The 25,084-nt window shown below is 47.9% G+C and overlaps 1 protein-coding gene across 1 annotated transcript in view; it reads right to left on the bottom strand.

Annotated features, from left to right (window-relative positions):
• Positions 1–2,762: 2,762 nt before the first annotated feature.
• LOC106604030 (serine/threonine-protein kinase DCLK1) overlaps positions 2,763–25,084 on the bottom strand; it is a 180,610-nt gene continuing 158,288 nt past the window's right edge. The window contains exons 8-15 of the mRNA XM_045717443.1: positions 24,865–24,984; positions 22,928–23,074; positions 20,151–20,284; positions 11,642–11,719; positions 7,671–7,848; positions 5,100–5,213; positions 4,269–4,342; positions 2,763–2,979 (exon numbers count right to left, since the gene is read on the bottom strand). Coding sequence (XP_045573399.1) covers positions 2,922–2,979; positions 4,269–4,342; positions 5,100–5,213; positions 7,671–7,848; positions 11,642–11,719; positions 20,151–20,284; positions 22,928–23,074; positions 24,865–24,984 — 903 coding nt within the window. The 3' untranslated portion in view covers positions 2,763–2,921. The remainder of the gene's footprint in view (positions 2,980–4,268; positions 4,343–5,099; positions 5,214–7,670; positions 7,849–11,641; positions 11,720–20,150; positions 20,285–22,927; positions 23,075–24,864; positions 24,985–25,084) is intronic.

Raw genomic sequence — 25,084 nt, 5'->3', positions numbered from 1 at the left:
ATGACAACCCAGACTGGTGGAGGTGACCCGTTACCATGACAACCCAGACTGGTGGAGGTGACCCGTTACCATGTAGACCCAGACTGGTGGAGGTGACCCGTTACCATGAAGACCCAGACTGGTGGAGGTGACCCGTTACCATGTAGACCCAGACTGGTGGAGGTGACCCGTTACCATGTAGACCCAGACTGGTGGAGGTGACCCGTTACCATGTAGACCCAGACTGGTGGAGGTGACCCGTTACCATGTAGACCCAGACTGGTGGAGGTGACCCGTTACCATGACAACCATTACTGGTGGAGGTGACCCGTTACCATGACAACCCAGACTGGTGGAGGTGACCCGTTACCATGACAACCCAGACTGGTGGAGGTGACCCGTTACCATGACAACCCAGACTGGTGGAGGTGACCCGTTACCATGTAGACCCAGACTGGTGGAGGTGACCCGTTACCATGTAGACCCAGACTGGTGGAGGTGACCCGTTACCATGTAGACCCAGACTGGTGGAGGTGACCCGTTACCATGACAACCCAGACTGGTGGAGGTGACCCGTTACCATGTAGACCCAGACTGGTGGAGGTGACCCGTTACCATGACAACCCAGACTGGTGGAGGTGGCACGTTACCATGACAACCCAGACTGGTGGAGGTGACCCGTTGCCATGACAACCCAGACTGGTGGACGTGACCCGTTACCATGTAGACCCAGACTGGTGGAGGTAACCCGTTACCATGTAGACCCAGACTGGTGGAGGTGACCCGTTACCATGTAGACCCAGACTGGTGGAGGTGACCCGTTACCATGACAACCCAGACTGGTGGAGGTGACCCGTTACCATGTAGACCCAGACTGGTGGAGGTGATCCGTTACCATGTAGACCCAGACTGGTGGAGGTAATCCGTTACCATGTAGACCCAGACTGGTGGAGGTAACCCGTTACCATGTAGACCCAGACTGGTGGAGGTGACCCGTTACCATGTAGACCCAGACTGGTGGAGGTGACCCGTTACCATGTATACCCAGACTGGTGGAGGTGACCCGTTACCATGTAGACCCAGACTGGTGGAGGTGACCCGTTACCATGACAACCCAGACTGGTGGAGGTGACCCGTTACCATGTAGACCCAGACTGGTGGAGGTGACCCGTTACCATGACAACCCAGACTGGTGGAGGTGACCCGTTACCATGACAACCCAGACTGGCGGAGGTGACCCGTTACCATGTAGACCCAGACTGGTGGAGGTGACCCGTTACCATGACAACCCAGACTGGTGGAGGTGACCCGTTACCATGTAGACCCAGACTGGTGGAGGTGACCCGTTACCATGACAACCCAGACTGGTGGAGGTGACCCGTTACCATGTAGACCCAGACTGGTGGAGGTGACCCGTTACCATGACAACCCAGACTGGTGGAGGTGACCCGTTACCATGTAGACCCAGACTGGTGGAGGTGACCCATTACCATGACAACCCAGACTGGTGGAGGTGACCCGTTACCATGACAACCCAGACTGGTGGAGGTGACCCGTTACCATGTAGACCCAGACTGGTGGAGGTGACCCATTACCATGACAACCCAGACTGGTGGAGGTGACCCGTTACCATGACAACCCAGACTGGTGGAGGTGACCCGTTACCATGTAGACCCAGACTGGTGGAGGTGACCAGTTACCATGTAGACCCAGACTGGTGGAGGTGACCCATTACCATGACAACCCAGACTGGTGGAGGTGACCCGTTACCATGTAGACCCAGACTGGTGGAGGTGACCCATTACCATGACAACCCAGACTGGTGGAGGTGACCCGTTACCATGTAGACCCAGACTGGTGGAGGTGACCCGTTACCATGACAACCCAGACTGGTGGAGGTGACCCGTTACCATGAAGACCCAGACTGGTGGAGGTGACCCGTTACCATGACAACCCAGACTGGTGGAGGTGACCCGTTACCATGACAACCCAGACTGGTGGAGGTGACCCGTTACCATGACAACCCAGACTGGTGGAGGTGACCCGTTACCATGACAACCCAGACTGGTGGAAGTGACCCGTTACCATGACAACCCAGACTGGTGGAGGTGACCCGTTACCATGACAACCCAGACTGGTGGAGGTGACCTGTTACCATGACAACCCAGACTGGTGGAGGTGACCCGTTACCATGACAACCCAGACCGGTGGAGGTGACCTGTTACCATGACAACCCAGACCGGTGTTCCCCCTCTTCACCCCTCCCCTGTTCCCCCTCTTCACCCCTCCCCTGTCCCCTGTTCCCCCTCTTCACCCGTCCCCTGTTCCCCCCCTTCACCCCTCCCCTGTTCCCCCTCTTCACCCCTCCCCAGTCCCCTGTTCCCCCTCTTCACCTCTCCCCTGTTCCCTGTTCCCCCTCTTCACCCCTCCCCTGTCCCCTGTTCCCCCTCTTCACCCCTCCCCTGTTCCCTGTTCCCCCTCTTCACCTGTTCCCTGTTCCCCCTCTTCACCCGTTCCCTGTTCCCCCTCTTCACCTGTTCCCTGTCCCCCGTCTTCACCCGTTCCCTGTTCCCCCTCTTCACCCCTCCCCTGTTCCCCCTGTTCACCCCTCCCCTCTTCCCTGTTCCCCCTCTTCACCCCTCCCCTGTTCCCCCTCTTCACCCCTCCCCTGTTCCCCCTCTTCACCCCTCCCCTCTTCACCCCTCCCCTCTTCCCTGTTCCCCCTCTTCACCCCTCCCCTGTTCCCCCTCTTCACCCCTCCCCTCTTCACCCCTCCCCTGTTCCTCCTCTTCACCTCTCCCGTGAGAATGCGTCTATGGGAGGGAATAAGGGCGGAGACGAGGTTAAAGGTCAGAGAGAGGGGGGTGATGGTCAGGCTGGGAGGTAGCTGGGCGGTATGTCCATCTTTGTTGTTGTCGTCGTCAACGGCAACAGGCATGAGCTCACATCCTGGTTGCGTCTTCGTCTGAGAACCTGCCCCTCCTTATCAAGAGCGGTGGCCTGAGGGGGAGGAGACACTCGTCAGCCAATCAGGACCGATGCTCACAGTGACAACACTCACGCTGAGGATATTGTGGGTTAGAAGAGGAGCATGGGTAAAATAGAGGAGAGCAGGAGAAGTAAGAGATGAGATGAGAGGAGAGGGGAGAGGAGGAGGAGGAGGAGGAAGAGGAGAGGAGGAGGAGGAGGAGGAGGAGAGGAATGAGAGGAGTACAAGGAAGCGGAAAACGGACGCACGTCACGAGCTGATGGTGACAAACCGGTGCAATCTCACATTAACACCTCAACAATCAAAGATCTTTGAGTTGATCAAATTATTGTGCACTCTAGCCTACAGTTTGTTTAGAGGATTTACAGTTTGTTTAGAGGTTTACAGTCTGTTTAGAGGTTTACAGTTTATTTAGAGGTTTACAGTTTGTTTAGAGGTTTACAGTTTGTTTAGAGGATTACAGTTTGTTTAGAGGATTTACAGTTTGTTTAGAGGATAACAGTTTTAGAGGATTTACAGTTTGTTTAGAGGATTACAGTTTGTTTAGAGGATTACAGTTTGTTTAGAGGATTTACAGTTTGTTTAGAGGTTTACAGTTTGTTTACAGTTTGTTTAGAGGATTACAGTTTGTTTAGAGGATTTACAGTTTGTTTAGAGGTTTACAGTTTGTTTACAGTTTGTTTAGAGGATTACAGTTTGTTTAGAGGTTTACAGTTTGTTTAGAGGTTTACAGTTTGTTTACAGTTTGTTTAGAGGTTTACAGTTTGTTTACAGTTTGTTTAGAGGATTTACAGTTTGTTTAGAGGATTTACAGTTTGTTTAGAGGTTTACAGTCTGTTTAGAGGTTTACAGTTTGTTTACAGTCTGTTTAGAGGTTTACAGTTTGTTTAGAGGATTTACAGTTTGTTTACAGTTTGTTTAGAGGTTTACAGTCTGTTTAGAGGGTTTACAGTTTGTTTACAGTTTGTTTCGAGGTTTACAGTCTGTTTAGAGGGTTTACAGTTTGTTTAGAGGGTTACAGTTTGTTTAGAGGTTTACAGTTTGACAGCGCCACTTTTTCTACAGACAAACATTAGTCACAGGATTGCAAAGGGAAGGTCAGATGCAGATAAGGGGTCTATGAGAGGGGGTCTATGAGAGGGGGTCTATGAGAGGGGGTCTATGAGAGGGAGCGGGGGGCAGGACATGGGTGGGGCTGATAGAGCACACAGAAGTAAGCAGCCAAAGCAAGCAGCCAATCATTACTCTGGGCCACAGGAAACGGAGCGGACAGGGTTGTCGTGACAACGGGAGGTCATACCGTATCCAGTACATGGCCGGGTGCTGGTAGAAGTCCAACGACCCAGAGCGCTGCAAACAGAAGCTGTGCTCCAACTGGACAACAGGACACAGAAACCAGGAAATTAAAACCAGTATAACTTAAAGAGAAACCAGTAACCTTTAAAACCAGTAGGATTTATAGAGAAACCAGTAACCTTTAAAACCAGTAGGATTTATAGAGAAACCAGTAGCCTTTAAAACCAGTATAACTTAAAGAGAAACCAGTAGCCTTTAAAACCAGTAGGATTTATAGAGAAACCAGTAGCCTTTAAAACCAGTATAACTTAAAGAGAAACCAGTAGCCTTTAAAACCAGTATAACTTAAAGAGAAACCAGTAACCTTTAAAACCAGTAGGATTTATAGAGAAACCAGTAGCCTTTAAAACCAGTAGGATTTATAGAGAAACCAGTAACCTTTAAAACCAGTAGGATTTATAGAGAAACCAGTAACCTTTAAAACCAGTATAACTTAAAGAGAAACCAGTAGCCTTTAAAACCAGTAGGATTTATAGAGAAACCAGTACAGTCAACCTTTTAAACCAGTAACATTAACCAGTAACGTAGCGAAAGTGAGTACAATCAGAGAAACCAGGTTTAAACCAGTAGGACTTACTGGAAACCAGTTAAAACATTTAGACCTTTACAGGTATCAAACCAGTGGAAACCATTACAGTTAGATTTCTAAACCAGTACAACAGGAGTTCAACTCAGTTCATTCAGACTTAGAGCCAACGACAAAGCCAGTACAACTTAGTGGTGCCGTGTAAAAACACAGACATGTCTGCATCAATCTTTCCTGAGCGGGGCTCACCATAATGACAGACACCCCGGCGGTGGTGTCATTAGCTTTAGGGCCGGTGTTGAAGTGCTTCTTTATCTTTCCTGCAACTGAAAGCTCCTGTTCATTCTCTGACACACCGCCATCCTGCAGAGAGACAGAGAGAGAGAGGGGAAGGGGAGGGGAGGGGAAGAGGAGATGATAGGAGAGGAGAGGAGGGGAGAAGAGTGGAGAGGAGAGAAGGGAAGAAGAGAGGAGACAAGGGGAGAAGAGAGGAGAAGAGAGAGAAGGGAAGAAGAGAGGAGACGAGAGGAGAAGAGAGGAGAGGAGAGGAGGGGAGAAGAGAGGAGAGGAGGGGAGAGGAGAAGAGAGAGAAGGGGAGAAGAGAGGAGAGGAGGGAGAAGGGGAGAGGAGAGGAGACGAGGGGAGAAGAGAGGAGAGGAGAGAGAAGGGAAGAAGAGAGGAGACGAGAGGAGAAGAGAGGAGAGGAGAGGAGGGGAGAAGAGAGGAAAGGAGGGGAGAGGAGAAGAGAGAGAAGGGGAGAAGAGAGGAGAGGAGGGAGAAGGGGAGAGGAGAGGAGACGAGAGGAGAAGAGAGGAGAGGAGAGAGAAGGGAAGAAGAGAGGAGAGGAGAGGAGGGGAGAAGAGAGGAGAGGAGGGGAGAAGAGAGGAGAGGAGGGGAGAGGAGGGGAGAGGAGAGGAGAGGTGAGGAGGGGAGAAGAGAGGAGAGGAGGGAGAAGGGAAGAAGAGAGGAGACGAGGGGAGAAGAGAGGAGAAGAGAGGAGGGGAGAAGAGAGGAGAGGAGGGGAGAAGAGAGGAGAGGAGGGGAGAGGAGGGGAGAGGAGAGGAGAGAGAAGGGGAGAAGAGAGGAGACGAGGGGAGAAGAGAGAGAAGGGAAGAAGAGAGGAGAGGAGAGGAGAAGAGAGGAGAGGAGGGAGATGGGGAGAAGAGAGGAGACAAGGGGAGAAGAGAGGAGAGGAGAGGAGAGGAGGGGAGAAGAGAGGAGAGGAGAGGAGGGGAGAGAGAGGAGAGGAGGGGAGAAGAGAGGAGAGGAGGGGAGAGGAGGGGAGAGGAGAGGAGAGAGAAGGGAAGAAGAGAGGAGAGGAGAGGAGGGGAGAAGAGAGGAGAGGAGGGAGAAGGGGAGAAGAGAGGAGACAAGGGGAGAAGAGAGGAGAGGAGAGGAGAGGAGAGGAGGGGAGAAGAGAGGAGAGGAGAGGAGGGAGAAGGGGAGAGGAGAGAGAAGGGAAGAAGAGAGGAGAGAAGGGAAGAAGAGAGGAGAGGAGAGGAGAAGAGAGGAGAGGAGAGGAGGGGAGAAGAGAGGAGACGAGGAGAGAAGAGAGGAGAGGAGAGGAGGGGAGAAGAGAAGAGAAGAGAGAGAAGGGGAGAAGAGAGGAGACGAGGAGAGAAGAGAGGAGAGGAGGGGAGAGGATAGAGAAGGGGAGAAGAGAGGAGAGGAGGGGAGAAGGAGAGAGAAGGGGAGAAGAGAGGAGAGAGGAGAGGAGACGAGGGGAGAAGAGAAGGGAAGAAGAGAGGAGAGGAGACGAGGGGAGAAGAGAAGGGAAGAAGAGAGGAGAGGAGACGAGGGGAGAAGAGAACAGAAGAAGAGAGGAGAGTAAGCATCAGTTTTCCCTTCACACTACATGTTTATCCGATTTGAGACCCACAGTAACAAGTTGGATGTTCAAACAAAAGTACCGTTGACATAAATGGATGATGTACAGGACAGTTTCTGAGACGTTGTAGACATCCTGTACTGTAGGTAGTGAGGCTATAGACAGACTATATAGAACAGGGTTCCCAATCACACAGAGTAGAACATTAGAGGTTCCAATCAAATCAAATGTGATTGGTCACATATTTAACAGATGTGATTGGTCACATATTTAACAGATGTGATTGGTCACATACACATATTTAACAGATGTGATTGGTCACATAGACATATTTACTTTATTGTCACATATTTAACAGATGTGATTGGTCACATATTTAACAGATGTGATTGGTCACATACACATATTTAACAGATGTGATTGGTCACATACACATATTTAACAGATGTGATTGGTCACATATTTAACAGATGTGATTGGTCACATACACATATTTAACAGATGTGATTGGTCACATATTTAACATATGTGATTGGTCACATATTTAACAGGTGTGATTGGTCACATATTTAACAGATGTGATTGGTCACATATTTAACAGATGTGATTGGTCACATATTTAACAGATGTGATTGGTCACATACACATATTTAACAGATGTGATTGGTCACATATTTAACATATGTGATTGGTCACATATTTAGCAGATGTGATTGGTCACATACACATATTTAACAGATGTGATTGGTCACATATTTAACAGATGTGATTGGTCACATATTTAGCAGATGTGATTGCGGGTTGTAGTGAAATGCTTGAATGAAATAACACACAACTAAATACCTGCTTATGAGCTAGAAGCAGAGCTGAAGTGGCATCTTCTGTACTAGGGCCAAGACAAACACGTACCAACCCTTATCGTCCCCAAAGGACAAAGATGGTGAATCAATGCTATAGTACGTTAAGAGTATAAGGCAAGAGGTTCTACTCGCCTTGACCCAAGGGTGTTCCAACACCTGTAGTGCTGTGTATCTCTGATCCACCTCTACCTGCAGCATGGACCTGATCAGCTCCTTGGCAGTCTCGGAAACGTTGTCCCAGTGAGCGAGAGGGAACTCAAGCTGCCCCATTAGGATCTGGTCAAACAACAACTCCTGGTCCTCACTGCTCCTAAACACAACACAGAGAAACACATCAAGTCAATAAATATACAATATCATAGAATTAAACAATAAGGTCTCAGGGGGGTTGGTATATTTAAACAATAAGGGCTCAGGGGGTTGGTATATTTAAACAATAAGGGGGGTTGGTATATTTAAACAATAAGGGCTCAGGGGGTTGGTATATTTAAACAATAAGGGGTTGGTATATTTAAACAATAAGGGCTGAGGGGGTTGGTATATTTAAACAATAAGGGCTGAGGGGGTTGGTATATTTAAACAATAAGGGCTCAGGGGGTTGGTATATTTAAACAATAAGGGCTGAGGGGTTGGTATATTTAAACAATAAGGGCTCAGGGGGTTGGTATATTTAAACAATAAGGGCTCAGGGGGTTGGTATATTTAAACAATAAGGGCTCAGGGGGTTGGTATATTTAAACATTAAGGGCTGAGGGGGTTGGTATATTTAAACAATAAGGGCTGAGGGGGTTGGTATATTTAAACAATAAGGGCTCAGGGGGTTGGTATATTTAAACATTAAGGGCTGAGGGGGTTGGTATATTTAAACAATAAGGGCTGAGGGGGTTGGTATATTTAAACAATAAGGGCTCAGGGGGTTGGTATATTTAAACAATAAGGGCTCAGGGGTTGGTATATTTAAACAATAAGGGCTCAGGGGGTTGGTATATTTAAACAATAAGGGCTCAGGGGGTTGGTATATTTAAACAATAAGGGCTGAGGGGGTTGGTATATTTAAACAATAAGGGGTTGGTATATTTAAACAATAAGGGCAGAGGGGGTTGGTATATTTAAACAATAAGGGCTCAGGGGGTTGGTATATTTAAACAATAAGGGGTTGGTATATTTAAACAATAAGGGCAGAGGGGGTTGGTATATTTAAACAATAAGGGCAGGGGGTTGGTATATTTAAACAATAAGGGCAGAGGGGGTTGGTATATTTAAACAATAAGGGCAGGGGTTGGTATATTTAAACAATAAGGGGTTGGTATATTTAAACAATAAGGGCTCAGGGGGGTTGGTATATTTAAACAATAAGGGCTGGGGGGTTGGTATATTTAAACAATAAGGACTCAGGGGGTTGGTATATTTAAACAATAAGGGCAGAGGGGGTTGGTATATTTAAACAATAAGGGCTCAGGGGGTTGGTATATTTAAACAATAAGGGCAGAGGGGGTTGGTATATTTAAACAATAAGGGCTGAGGGGGTTGGTATATTTAAACAATAAGGGCAGAGGGGGTTGGTATATTTAAACAATAAGGGCTCAGGGGGGTTGTTATATTTAAACAATAAGGGCAGAGGGGGTTGGTATATTTAAACAATAAGGGCTCAGGGGGTTGGTATATTTAAACCATAAGGGCAGAGGGGGTTGGTATATTTAAACAATAAGGGCTCAGGGGGTTGGTATATTTAAATAATAAGGGCAGAGGGGGTTGGTATATTTAAACAATAAGGGGTTGGTATATTTAAACAATAAGGGCTGAGGGGGTTGGTATATTTAAACAATAAGGGCAGAGGGGGTTGGTATATTTAAACAATAAGGGCTCAGGGGTTGGTATATTTAAATAATAAGGGCAGAGGGGGTTGGTATATTTAAACAATAAGGGGTTGGTATATTTAAACAATAAGGGCTGAGGGGGTTGGTATATTTAAACAATAAGGGGTTGGTATATTTAAACAATAAGGGCAGAGGGGGTTGGTATATTTAAACAATAAGGGGTTGGTATATTTAAACAATAAGGGCAGAGGGGGTTGGTATATTTAAACAATAAGGGGTTGGTATATTTAAACAATAAGGGCAGAGGGGGTTGGTATATTTAAACAATAAGGGGTTGGTATATTTAAACAATAAGGGCAGAGGGGGTTGGTATATTTAAACAATAAGGGCAGAGGGGGTTGGTATATTTAAACAATAAGGGGTTGGTATATTTAAACAATAAGGTCTCAGGGGGTTGGTATATTTAAACAATAAGGGCAGAGGGGGTTGGTATATTTAAACAATAAGGGCTCAGGGGGTTGGTATATTTAAACAATAAGGGCTGAGGGGGGTTGCTATATTTAAACAATAAGGGGTTGGTATTATTAAACAATATGGGCTGGGGGGGTTGCTATATTTAAACAATAAGGGCTCAGGGGGTTGGTATATTTAAACAATAAGGGGTTGGTATATTTAAACAATAAGGGCTCAGGGGGGTTGCTATATTTAAACAATAAGGGGTTGGTATTATTAAACAATAAGGGCTGGGGGGGGTTGCTATATTTAAACAATAAGGGCTCAGGGGGTTGGTATATTTAAACAATAAGGGGTTGGTATTATTAAACAATAAGGGCTCAGGGGGTTGGTATATTTAAACAATAAGGGGTTGGTATTATTAAACAATAAGGGCAGAGGGATTGAGGTATTATAATGACAAGAATAAAATGTAACTGACAGATGTGGGAGCAGACTGAATTAATGCATAAGGTAAGGTCTGTAACGTTAGCTAGCTACATTGCTAAGCGAGCCAGTGTAATGTGGTCTGTGTGTAGCTGGTGTAGAGGAGTCAGGCGCAGGACAGCAGATATGAGGAAATAAACATAATTTACTCAAAATCGACAAATATAATACAATAAAGCGAGCCCGCATAACGGACCGTCTTACATACAAACAATTACTCACAAACAAACATGGGGGAACAAGAGGGTTAAATAATGAACAAGTTATTGGAGGGATTGAAACCAGGTGTGTAAGACAAAGACAAAACAAATGGAAAATGAAAAGTGGATTGGCGATGGCTAGAAGGCCGGTGACGTCGACCGCCGAACGCCGCCCGAACAAGGAGAGGAGCCGACTTCGGCGGAGGTCGTGACAACCAGATTGACTTGTGTGGAGTAACATTAACGTTAGATGAGCAATTCCCATTTCATGTATTATACATTAGCAGCGTGGCAGTTTCCCAAAGTTTGGTGTTGCCTATGAACTTTACCTAGCTAGCTAGCTAGCTATGCTTTGTTTGTGGAGTAATGTAGAATAACTACAGTACCAGCCAAAAGTATGGACGCGCCTACTCATTCAAAGGTTTACCTTTATTTTTTACTATTTTCTACATTGTAGAATAATAGTGAAGACATCAAAACTATGAAATAACACATATGGAATCATGTAGTAACTAATGGTGTGTCCAAAGTTTTGATCGGTACTGTATATTGTCAACATTGAATTGTGCCGGTGCATGATCCGTCCATACAGTTAACGTTACAGACTTGTTGGCTTGTAACTAGCGAACGTTACTGTCTAACAACGTTAATTGGAGAGGACATTCACTATCTTATATATATGCCTGTTACACGCAAGTGTCAAGGGCAATGGTTTTATACAGATGACTTCAGCCATGTGGAAAAACCTATAAAGAAATATAACTTCCGTTGCTTGTAGCTTTCCTGTCATTTCTGAGTTGTGTTAGATGGCGACTAGCGACTGCTGCTGCTCAACCCACCGGTTTTATCAGAACTCTGAGATTCCACAATAACATCAATGAAACATTACTGAAGCTGAAAGTAAAAACGAAATATTAGCACTGGTTTCATATGATGTTGTTGGGCTGGGAGATTCAGCAATACCTCCTTCCAACCACATTACGGGAGTACGGCACCACACACTGAAGCTCTGGATTCCACTCCAGACATCGATTCATCAAAATTAAGACTTTGTAGCTACATGTCAGATTGGAGCAGGACAGCGGGGACAGTTTTGTTTGTGTAATTCGCCATAACATGTGGAGTTTGTGGATTCAGTTGATCTTACCCGCGGAAGGGAGGGAAGCCACACAACAAGATGTAGGCGATGACTCCTACTGCCCAGATATCTACCTTAAGGCCATACCTAGAACACACAGAGAGAGAGAGAACACACAGGTCAGAGAGGGAGGGAGGGAGGGAGGGAGGGAGGGAGGGAGGGAGGGAGGGAGAGAGGGAGGGAGGGAGAGACAGGGAGGGAGAGAGAGAGAGAGAGAGAGAGAGAGAGAGAATACACAGGTAGGGAGGGAGGGAGGGAGAGACAGGGAGGGAGGGAGAGAGAGAGAGAGAGAGAACACACAGGTCAGCGAGAGAGAGAGGGAGGGAGGGAGGGAGAAGGGAGAGAAAGGGAGGGAGAGAGAGAGAGAGAGAGAGAGAGAATACACAGGTAGGGAGGGAGGGAGGGAGGGAGGGAGGGAGGGAGAGAGAGCGAGAGAGAGAGACTTGACTTTTTGTCTTTCTTTACTGAAACTTTCTCATTTCATTTAAAACTCACCCACCCAAGTAAAACACCAAAATATATCCTGTAATGCATACATGTACCATACTCACCTTTCCATCTACCACATGATACAAAACAACATCACAATACCCCAAAACAATACCCACTCCTACAACCGTACGTCCAAAACATCTCCCCCAGCTATACAGACAGCCCCCCCCAACACACCATATCTCCTGAAACATCTCCCCCAGCTATACAGACAGCCCCCCAACACACCATATCTCCTGAAACATCTCCCCCAGCTATACAGACAGCCCCCCCAACACACCATATCTCCTGAAACATCTCCCCCAGCTATACAGACAGCCCCCCAACACACCATATCTCCTGAAACATCTCCCCCAGCTATACAGACAGCCCCCCCAACACACCATATCTCCTGAAACATCTCCCCAGCTATACAGACAGCCCCCCCAACACACCATATCTCCTGAAACATCTCCCCCAGCTATACAGACAGCCCCCCCAACACACCATATCTCCTGAAACATCTCCCCCAGCTATACAGACAGACCCCCCAACACACCATATCTCCTGAAACATCTCCCCCAGCTATACAGACAGCACCCCAACACCCCATGTCTCCTGAAACATCTCCCCCAGCTATACAGACAGCCCCCCAACACACCATATCTCCTGAAACATCTCCCCCAGCTATACAGACAGCCCCCCAACACACCATATTTCCTGAAACATCTCCCCAGCTATACAGACAGCCCCCCAACACACCATATCTCCTGAAACATCTCCCCCAGCTATACAGACAGCCCCCCCAACACACCATATCTCCTGAAACATCTCCCCCAGCTATACAGACAGCCCCCCCAACACACCATATCTCCTGAAACATCTCCCCCAGCTATACAGACAGCCCCCCAACACACCATATCTCCTGAAACATCTCCCCCAGCTATACAGACAGCCCCCCAACACACCATATCTCCTGAAACATCTCCCCCAGCTATACAGACAGCCCCCCAACACACCATATCTCCTGAAACATCTCCCCAGCTATACAGACAGCCCCCCAACACACCATATCTCCTGAAACATCTCCCCCAGCTATACAGACAGCCCCCCCAACACACCATATCTCCTGAAACATCTCCCCCAGCTATACAGACAGCCCCCCCAACACACCATATCTCCTGAAACATCTCCCCCAGCTATACAGACAGCCCCCCAACACACCATATCTCCTGAAACATCTCCCCCAGCTATACAGACAGCCCCCCCAACACACCATATCTCCTGAAACATCTTCCCCAGCTATACAGACAGCACCCCCAACACACCATATCTCCTGAAACATCTCCCCCAGCTATACAGACAGCCCCCCAACACACCATATCTCCTGAAACATCTCCCCAGCTATACAGACAGCCCCCCCAACACACCATATCTCCTGAAACATCTCCCCCAGCTATACAGACAGCCCCCCCAACACACCATATCTCCTGAAACATCTCCCCCAGCTATACAGACAGCCCCCCCCAACACACCATATCTCCTGAAACATCTCCCCCAGCTATACAGACAGCCCCCCCCAACACACCATATCTCCTGAAACATCTCCCCCAGCTATACAGACAGACCCCCCAACACACCATATCTCCTGAAACATCTCCCCCAGCTATACAGACAGCACCCCAACACCCCATGTCTCCTGAAACATCTCCCCCAGCTATACAGACAGCCCCCCAACACACCATATCTCCTGAAACATCTCCCCCAGCTATACAGACAGCCCCCCAACACACCATATCTCCTGAAACATCTTCCCCAGCTATACAGACAGACCCCCCAACACACCATATCTCCTGAAACATCTTCCCCAGCTATACAGACAGCCCCCCAACACACCATATCTCCTGAAACATCTCCCCCAGCTATACAGACAGCCCCCCAACACACCATATCTCCTGAAACATCTCCCCCAGCTATACAGACAGCCCCCCAACACACCATATCTCCTGAAACATCTTCCCCAGCTATACAGACAGCCCCCCAACACCCCATATCTCCTGAAACATCTCCCCCAGCTATACAGACAGCCCCCCAACACACCATATCTCCTGAAACATCTCCCCCAGCTATACAGACAGCCCCCCAACACACCATATCTCCTGAAACATCTCCCCCAGCTATACAGACAGCCCCCCAACACACCATATCTCCTGAAACATCTCCCCCAGCTATACAGACAGCCCCCCAACACACCATATTTCCTGAAACATCTCCCCCAGCTATACAGACAGCCCCCCCAACACACCATATCTCCTGAAACATCTCCCCCAGCTATACAGACAGCCCCCCCAACACACCATATCTCCTGAAACATCTCCCCCAGCTATACAGACAGCCCCCCCCAACACACCATATCTCCTGAAACATCTCCCCCAGCTATACAGACAGCCCCCCAACACACCATATCTCCTGAAACATCTCCCCCAGCTATACAGACAGCCCCCAACACACCATATCTCCTGAAACATCTCCCCCAGCTATACAGACAGCCCCCCAACACACCATATCTCCTGAAACATCTCCCCCAGCTATACAGACAGCCCCCCAACACACCATATCTCCTGAAACATCTCCCCAGCTATACAGACAGCCCCCCAACACACCATATCTCCTGAAACATCTCCCCCAGCTATACAGACAGCCCCCCAACACACCATATCTCCTGAAACATCTCCCCCAGCTATACAGACAGCCCCCCCCAACACACCATATCTCCTGAAACATCTCCCCCAGCTATACAGACAGCCCCCCCAACACACCATATCTCCTGAAACATCTTCCCCAGCTATACAGACAGCCCCCCCCCAACACACCATATCTCCTGAAACATCTCCCCCAGCTATACAGACAGCCCCCCAACACACCATATCTCCTGAAACATCTTCCCCAGCTATACAGACAGCCCCCCCAACACACTATATCTCCTGAAACATCTCCCCCAGCTATACAGACAGCCCCCCCAACACACCATATCTCCTGAAACATCTCCCCCAGCTATACAGACAGCCCCCCCAACACACCATATCTCCTGAAACATCTTCCCCAGCTATACAGACAGCACCCCCAACACACCATATCTCCTGAAACATCTCCACACTTTTTATCATTTTATAGAACTCAAACTCAACCCTAAGGCGCGCAGAGACCATCCCATTAAACACTAGTAAAGGGTCTGTTATCCCCCCACCTTTGACCCTGTTCCTCCTTGTTAGCCAAATAGCTAACTTTGCCTGAGCCAACAGAAAATTCAACAAAAACACATTTGACCTTCTCGTTATTCGAACACCTGTATCCCATTTATAAACAACCCAACAGTAAAAACCAACCCAAACCTCTCACACAGACATTCCAACAGAGATATTAATGGAATTAACCTGGTGCACAGAGAAAACACATGAATCACAGTTTCTCTCATGACACAGAAAGGACACCCCTGCCCGACTCCCGGTTCAATCCGTACCAACCAGCGGTTAGTGGCCAGGGCTCCATGAAGAACCCTCCACTGGAGGACCCCTGACCTCTTTGGTACTGGGGGTTTGTAGAGCCCCCTCCATCTAAAACCCACCATACTCTCCACCCCACATACCCCACTGCCACTGATGTGCCTTCACTCCTGTTAGGCTCCTAATGTTCCTCACCTTAACGCAGAGGTTGTAGAGGGCTTTACCTCCGACCCCTTCAAACTCCCCCAGGCTCGGAGTGTTAACCTGTTAGGGCTAGTGGGCAGCATTTGCACGTCTGGATAAAAAAAATGTACCCGATTTAATCTGGTTACTAATCCTACCCAGTAACTAGAATATGCATATACTTATTATATATGGATAGAAAACACCCTACATTTTCTAAAACTGTTTGAATGGTGTCTGTGAGTATAACAGAACTCATTTGGCAGGCAAAACCCTGAGACATTTTCTGACAGGAAGTGGATACCTGATGTGTTGTATTGCCTTTAAACCTATCCCATTGAAAAACACAGGGGCTGAGGAATATTTTGGCACTTCCTATTGCTTCCACTAGATGTCACCAGCCTTTACAAAGTGTTTTGAGTCTTCTGGAGGGAGATCTGACCGAACAAGAGCCATGGAACGATGATGTTCCATTAGACACCTGGCGCGCGAGTTCATTTACATTTACATTTTAGTCATTTAGCAGACGCTCTTATCCAGAGCGACTTACAAATTGGTGCATTCACCTATAATATCCAGTGGAACAACCACTTTACAATAGTGCATCTAAATCTTTTAAGGGGGGGGTTAGAAGGATTACTTTATCCTATCCCAGGTATTCCTTGAAGAGGTGGGGTTTCAGGTGTCTCCGGAAGGTGGTGATTGACTCCGCTGTCCTGGCGTCGTGAGGGAGCTTGTTCCACCATTGGGGTGCCAGAGCAGCGAACAGTTTTGACTGGGCTGAGCGGGAACTGTGCTTCCGCAGAGGTAGGGAGGCGAGCAGGCCAGAGGTGGATGAACGGAGTGCCCTTGTTTGGGTGTAGGGCCTGATCAGAGCCTGAAGGTACGGAGGTGCAGTTCCCCTCACAGCTCCGTAGGCAAGCACCATGGTCTTGTAGCGGATGCGAGCTTCGACTGGAAGCCATGTTGGGTACCCTCGTTCCAATACGTTATAAAAGAGTATGCATTCGTCCACCTTGAATATTATTAATGTTCTGGTTAAAAAAGGCCCTAATGATTTATGCTATACAACGTTTGACATGTTTGAACGAACGTAAATATATTTTTTCACCTCGTTCATGACGAGAAGTCCGGCTGGCTTAGATCATGTGCTAACAAGACGGAGATTTTTGGACATAAATGATGAGCTTTTTTGAACAAAACTACATTCGTTATGGACCTGTGATACCTGGAAGTGACATCTGATGAAGAGAATCAAAGGTAATGGATTATTTACATAGTATTTTCGATTTTAGATCTCCCCAACATGACGTCTAGTCTGTATCGCAACGCGTATTTTTCTGGGCGCAGTGCTCAGATTATTGCAAAGTGTGATTTCCCAGTAAGGTTATTTTTAAATCTGGCAAGTTGATTGCGTTCAAGAGATGTAAATCTATAATTCTTTAAATGACAATATAATATTTTACCAATGTTTTCTAATTTTAATTATTTAATTTGTGACGCTGACTTGACTGCCGGTTATTGGAGGGAAACGATTTCCTCAACATCAATGCCATAGTAAAACGCTGTTTTTGGATATAAATATGAACTTGATAGAACTAAAAATGCATGCATTGTCTAACATAATGTCCTAGGAGTGTCATCTGATGGAGATTGTAAAAGGTTAGTGCATCATTTTAGCTGGTTTTATGGTTTTGGTGACCCTGTCTTTGACTTGACAAAACATTACACACAACTCTTGTAAATGTACTGTCCTAACATACTCTAAATTTATGCTTTCGCCGTAAAACCTTTTTGAAATCGTAAAACGTGGTTAGATTAAGGAGATGTTTATCTTTCAAAGGGTGTAAAATAGTTGTATGTTTGAAAAATTTGAATTTTGACATTTATTTGGATTCAAATTTGCCGCTCTTGAAATGCACCTGCTGTTGATGGAGTGCACCACGGGTGGCACGCTAGCGTCCCACCTAGCCCATAGAGGTTAAAATCTAACAAGTCCTCCAGACCCCCTTGCCAGTCTCCAGTCTCTGCCGTCACCTGCGGTGGCGGAAACATTGGTGGCCCCTCCCCCTTTGGCCGCTCAAACACCCCCCTTACCGGCTGAGACAGTGCCTCCTGGACCTCCTCCAGGAATCTCTCCAGCAACCTAAGAGACGTTATTCCTGTTTGTTGTGCCAAGACTTCCGGGGTTTTCCACACCTCCTCTCCCAGCAGTCTCAGGTCACCCAGCCTTTGTAAACCCCCCCGCCATCAGTTTCCTCTGCAGGGTGACCGACTGAACCGATCTCAAAGGGATGGCTGGGTTGTTGAAGATAGGCTACTCCCCACACCCACAGCCCAGGCTCCACACCCCCTTCTCGTGTGGGCCTTAGCAGGTGCCAGGCCCTCAGCACTGCAGAGTAAAAATCTGAAAGACCAGCTGTACTCAGCGTCTCCAGCTTCATGAGGAACAGTTGCCAGGCCCTCAGCACTGCAGAGTAAAAATCTGAAAGACCTGCTGTACTCAGCGTCTCCAGCTTCATGAGGAACAGCTCCAGTTCCAGTTCGCCCTGTCCTCCTTCGTGGACGGTCACGTACAACACTGCGGAACTGGAACCCTCAGCCAGTGATGGCCCGACCAGAAAAAGTCCACAAGCTTGCGTTGCCTGGTCTGCGAGCAGATGCCACCAGGTTGTTGATTATCAGCACTATCTATATGACACTTGGGACAGGATCCACCTCCACCTGGCCAGTCTTGACACCACTGCCTGTGACAGCCCCTCACAGTTCTTCCTGACCCACTTCTCCGAGCCCAGGTACACCCCCAACACTTTAAGCCCTTCACAACCCCACTGCAAACCCCCCTGGAAGCAGAGGAGGAGCCCTATCCCCCCATGCCCCACATAACAGAGCTTTGCTCTTGCCCCAGTTCACCTTAGCTGATGAAGCTCCTTTGTACACCTTCAGACGGGTCTCCAGTGCCTGCATATCTTACCATCCTTGACTATCACAGAAACATCATCTGCATATGCTGACACTGATATGCCTGTCACCACACCCATACCTGTCCAGCACACTCCCTGCAGCCTCCTGCGTAGCAGTCCTAAAAAAGGCTCAATGGCTAGTGTGTATAACTGCCCTGATAGAGGGCATCCTTGTCTAATGCCCCGTCTCACCCAGACTGGCTTACTGTGTCCCCCTCCCACCTTGACCATACATGATTCCCCAGCGTACAACAGCTTCACACAGGTCAAAAACCTTTCCCCAAATCCAAACACAGACATCACATTAAACAGATACTCATGATCCATTCTATCAAAAAGCCTTCTCTTGATCTAAAGAGATCAGTCCAAATTTCACATTAGAACCTCTCGACAAGTCCAACATGTCCCTAATTAAGAACAAGTTGTCCGTGATTGAGCGTCCCGATACACAATATGTCTGGTCCTTGTGTACTATCGAGTCCAAGTGGGACTTCAGTCTGTTAGAGAGGACCTTGGCAAATATCTTGTAGTCCGCACAGAGTAATGCCACAGGCCTCCAGTTCTTAAGTTCACCCAAGTCCCCTTTTTTGGGCAGTAGAGTCAGAGCCGCCCGACGGCAGCTCATCGGCAACTATCCTACCCCGACGCATTCACGCAACACGCAAAAGAAGTCCTGTCCAATTATTCCCCAGAATTTTTTATAAAACTCCACTGGGAGTCCATCGACCCCCGGTGCACGACCGGGGGACATCTGAGTTACGGCCTCTGCCAGTTCATGGGACAACAGAGGAACGTCCAAATCGTCCCTCTGTGCCAGAGAGAGTTTAGGGAGTTCTGTGAACAAGACCTGAGCACACAAAGGATCACACTCTTCTGCCCTATACAATTCAGTATAAAACTCCACAGTCCGCTCCCGCATCTCACCCACCACAGAGGTCACCCGCCCATCAGACAGCCGTAGACAATGCATACCCTTGGCTTCACTGCTCTGTCTTTCCAAACCAAAGAAGAAGGAGCTGGGAGCATCCATCTCCTTGAGCATGGAGAACCTAGCTCTTACAAGTGCTCCCTTTGCTTTAACCTGGAAAAAACTACCCAGGTCCCTGCGCAATTCAGCTAAATTAGCCTGAAGGCCAACATTGCCTTGCCCCACCATCTCTACCTCCATCTCACTAATACACCGCTCTAGTTCCCCCAATACTCTCCTAGCCTCTGAGGATGAGAGAGCTGTGTACTGTTGACAGAAAAGCCGAATTTGGACTTTCCCCACATCCCACCATTGACTCAGAGACTCATACTCCTCTCTTCGCTGCCCCCACCTTTCCCAAGAGAGAGAGAGAGAGGTAGAGGGAGAGAGGGGGGTAGAGAGGGGGGGGGGGTCAGGAGACACACACGTACCCTGTCTCTGCGATGATCTCGGGTGCTACATATGTTGGTGTCCCACAGACTGTGTAGAGAGGTCCGTCTACTACCGTGGCCAGACCAAAGTCCCCCAACTTCAGACTCTTACTGCCATCAGCATGCTCATACACCTGGAGAGGAGAGGAGAGGAGAGGAGAGGAGAGGAGAGGAGAGGAGAGGAGAGGAGAGGAGAGGAGGGGAGGGGAGGGGAGGGGAGAGGAGAGGAGAGGAGAGGAGAGGAGAGGAGAGGAGAGGAGAGGAGAGGAGAGGAGAGGAGAGGAGAGGAGGGGAGGGGAGAGGAGAGGAGAGGAGAGGAGAGGAGAGGAGAGGAGAGGAGAGGAGAGGAGAGGAGAGGAGAGGAGAGGAGAGGAGAGGAGAGGAGAGGAGAGGAGAGGAGAGGAGAGGAGAGGAGAGGAGGGGAGGGGAGGGGAGAGGGGGGAGAGAGGAGAGGAAAGAGGAGAGGGAAACAGATGGAAGATGTAACATTGTGAGGACAGTTAGAAATATAATGTAGATAATAATTGTATGTATTAGAATATCTATCATGTGGTCACTGTAATGCACTAAATACTTCCAGTGACATGTATTCACATAACAGCAAAACATTTACATGTCATGATTCAGTCATGTAGTTACTTTTGCCATAAAATGAATAACCTTTTGTCTTTTATAAAGGTGAGAGTTAGAGCTCTTCGAGTTATCTTTGGTGTAAAGTACTTAAGTAAAAACAATTTAAAGACACAGTGGTGTAAAGTAATTAAATAAAAACACTTTAAAGTACTACTTAAGAAGTTTCTTTCTGTATTTTACTTTATTTTAGACAACTTTTACTTTTACTTCACCACATTCCTAAAGAAAACAATGTACTTTCTACTCCTTACATTTTCCCAGACACCCAAAAGTACTCGTTACATTTTGACAGGAAATTGGTCAAATTCACACACTTATCAAGAGAACATCCCTGGTCATCCCTACTGCCTCTGATCTGGAGGACTCACTAAACAGAGAACATCCCTGGTCGTCCCTACTGCCTCTGATCTGGAGGACTCACTAAACAGAGGACATCCCTGGTCATCCCTACTGCCTCTGATCTGGAGGACTCACTAAACAGAGAACATCCCTGGTCATCCCTACTGCCTCTGATCTGGAGGACTCACTAAACAGAGAACATCCCTGGTCATCCCTACTGCCTCTGATCTGGAGGACTCACTAAACAGAGGACATCCCTGGTCATCCCTACTGCCTCTGATCTGGAGGACTCACTAAACAGAGAACATCCCTGGTCGTCCCTACTGCCTCTGATCTGGTGGACTCACTAAACAGAGAACATCCCTGGTCGTCCTTACTGCCTCTGATCTGGAGGACTCACTAAACAGAGAACATCCCTGGTCATCCCTACTGCCTCTGATCTGGAGGACTCACTAAACAGAGAACATCCCTGGTCATCCCTACTGCCTCTGATCTGGTGGACTCACTAAACACAACATGCTTTGTTCAGTGCCCCCTGGCTATCTTTAAATCAATTACAAAACAAGAAAATGGCGTCATCTTGTTTGCTTAATATATGAAATTAGAAATCATTTGTACTTTTACTTTAGATACTTAAGTATATATATATAAAACCAAATACTTTTACTCAATAACTATTTTACTGGTTGACTTTCACTTGAGTGAAAGATTGTGTCGAGGCACAGATCTGGGGAAGGGTACCAACAAGTTTCTGGAGCACTGAAGGTCCCCAAGAACACAATGGAATAAGGTTCGAACCGGCCAAACTGAGCAATCAGGGGAGAAAGGCCTTGGTCAGGGAGGTGACCAAGAACCCGATGGTCACTCTGACAGAGCTCCAGAGGTCCTCTGTGGAGATGGGAGAACCTTCCAGAAGGACAACCATCTCTGCAGCACTCCACCAATCAGGCCTTTATGGTAGAGTGGCCAGATGGAATCCACTCCTCAGTAAAAGGAACATGACAGCCCACTTGGAGTTTGCCAAAAAGCATCTAAAAACTCTCAGACCATGAGAAACAAGATTCTCTGGTCTGATGAAACCAAGATTTAACTCCTTAGCCAGAATGCCAAGCATCATGTCTGGAGGAAACCTGGCACCATCCCTACGGTGAAGCATGGTGGTGGCAGCATCATGCTATGGGGATGTTTTTCACTGGTGGGGACTTGGAGACTAGTCAGGATCGAGGGAAAGATGAACGGAGCAAAGTACAGAGAGATCCTTGATGAAAACCTGCTCCAGGGAAATCCGGAAATCCGGACCAGACTGGAGTGAAGGTTCACCTTCCAACAGGACAACGACGCTAAGCACAGAGCCAATACAAAGCAGGAGTGGCTTTGGGACAAGTCTCAATGTCTCAATGTCCTTGAGTGGCCCAGCCAGAGCCTGGACTTGAACCCGATCGAACATCTCTGGAGAGACCTGAAAATAGCTGTGCAGCGACGCTCCCCATCCAACCTGACAGAGCTTGAGAAGATCTGCAGAGAAGAATGGGAGAAACTCCCCAAATACAGGTGTGCCAAGCTTGTAGCGTCATACCCAAGAAGACTGGAGGCTGTAATCGCTGCCAAAGGTGCTTCAACAAAGTACTTAGTAAAGGGTCTGAATACTTATGTAAATGTGATATTTCCGTTTTTTATTGTTAATACATTTGCAAAAACTTCTAAAAAACAGTTTTGTCTTTGTCATTATAGGGTACACACACACACACACACACACTCACACACACACACACACACACACACACACACACACACATCTGACTTACCAGTAGGTTTTCTGGTTTGACGTCTCTGTGTACGATATTGAGACTGTGGAGGTATTTGATGGCGCTGGCCAGGTTGTACAGCATCCCGCTGGCGTCTCTCTCTGTGTATCTGTTGGTGGACGTGATGGCGTCAAACAGATCGCCCCCCTGTGGACAACACACACAATGACATGCGACAATATTAATACAATCCCAATTGGGAAGGATGGTTTTGTTTGTGATTATTCAAAAACTGTGTATGAAGCAGTGTCCTGAGAAGCAGAGGTGTCCTCAATTCTCACTCGACACACACACACACACACACCACACATTCATCTACGCGCACACACACACACACACACCCTCCCTGTCAGGGTCCCTGAGCGGACTAAGTGGAGCAGCAGCTTAAAATAGGGTCTACACACGCACGCACACACGCACACATGCACGCACGCACACACGCATGCACACACGCACGCACACAGACACAGACACACACACACACAGAGACACAGAGACACAGAGACACAGAGACACAGAGACACAGAGTCATTAAAATTAGAAACCTTTAAGATTCCTCCTCTAACTGTCAAGGCTTCTCCTGTTACTGTCAAGGATCCTCCTGTAACTGTCAAGGCTCCTCCTGTAACTGTCAAGACCCCCCTCCTGTAACTGTCAAGACTCTCCTCCTGTAACTGTCAATACTCTCCTCCTGTAACTGTCAAGACTCTCCTCCTGTAACTGTCAATACTCTCCTCCTGTAACTGTCAAGGCTCCCCTCCTGTAACTGTCAAGGCTCCTCCTGTAACTGTCAAGACTCTCCTCCTGTAACTGTCAAGACTCTCCTCCTGTAACTGTCAAGACTCTCCTCCTGTAACTGTCAAGACTCTCCTCCTGTAACTGTCAAGACTCTTCTCCTGTAAATGTCAAGGCTCCCCTCCTGTAACTGTCAAGGCTCCTCCTGTAACTGTCAAGCTCCTCCTGTAACTGTCAAGTGTCCTCCTGTAACTGTCAAGACTCTCCTCCTGTTACTGTCAAGCCTCCTCCTGTAACTGTCAAGGCTCCTCCTGTAACTGTCAAGAATCCTCCTGTAACTGTCAAGACTCTCCTCCTGTAACTGTCAAGACCCCCCTCCTGTAACTGTAAAGACTCTCCTCCTGTAACTTTCAAGGTCTCCTCCTGTAACTTTCAAGGTCTCCTCCTGTAACTGTCAAAACCCCCCTCCTGTAACTGTCAAGACTCTCCTCCTGCAACTGTCAAGACTCTCCTCCTGTAACTGTCAAGACTCTCCTCCTGTAAGTGTCAAGACTCTCCTCCTGTAACTTTCAAGACTTTCCTCCTGTAACTGTCAAGACCTTCTTCCTGTAACTGTCAAGACCCTCCTCCTGTAACTGTCAAGATTCCTCCTGTAACTGTCAAGACTCCTCCTGTAACTGTCAAGGCTCCTCCTGTAACTGTCAAGACTCCTCCTGTAACTGTCAAGACTCCTCCTGTAACTGTCAAGGCTCCTCCTGTAACTGTCAAGACTCTCCTCCTGTAACTGTCAAGACTCCTCCTGTAACTGTCAAGACTCCTCCTGTAACTGTCAAGGCTCCTCCTGTAACTGTCAAGACTCCTCCTGTAACTGTCAAGGCTCCTCCTGTAACTGTCAAGGCTCCTCCTGTAACTGTCAAGACGCTCCTCCTGTAACTGTCAAGACTCCTCCTGTAACTGTCAAGGCTCCTCCTGTAACTGTCAAGACTCCTCCTGTAACTGTCATGACTCCTCCTGTAACTGTCAAGACTCTTCCTGTAACTGTCAAGACTCTTCCTGTAACTGTCAAGCCTCCTCCTGTAACTGTCACAGATCCTCCTGTAACTGTCAAGACTCCCCTCCTGGTTCTGGAACAACAGTCATGACTGGAGGCTGTGAACACATAATAGCCCCAGGTATAACACACACCCCCCAGGGCTGCGTACCTTCACCAGTTCCATGACCAGGTAAAGCTCGCTGTAAGTGTCCATCTCCTCAATCAGCAGGACAATGTTGGGGTGTTTCACCTTCCTCAGGATGGCGACCTCATTCTGGATCATAAGCTCCTGATGGGGGGAGGAGGAGGAAGGAACAGGAGGAGGAGGAGGAACAGGAGGAGGAGGAGGAACAGGAGGAGGACGAGAAGGAACAGGAGGAGGAGGAGGA

Source organism: Salmo salar, chromosome ssa04 (genome assembly GCF_905237065.1).
Source record: "Salmo salar chromosome ssa04, Ssal_v3.1, whole genome shotgun sequence".
In the NCBI taxonomy this organism is placed as follows: Eukaryota; Metazoa; Chordata; class Actinopteri; order Salmoniformes; family Salmonidae; genus Salmo; species Salmo salar.
Note: the sequence above shows the minus strand (reverse complement) of the source record. Positions and strands in the feature narration are given on the sequence as shown.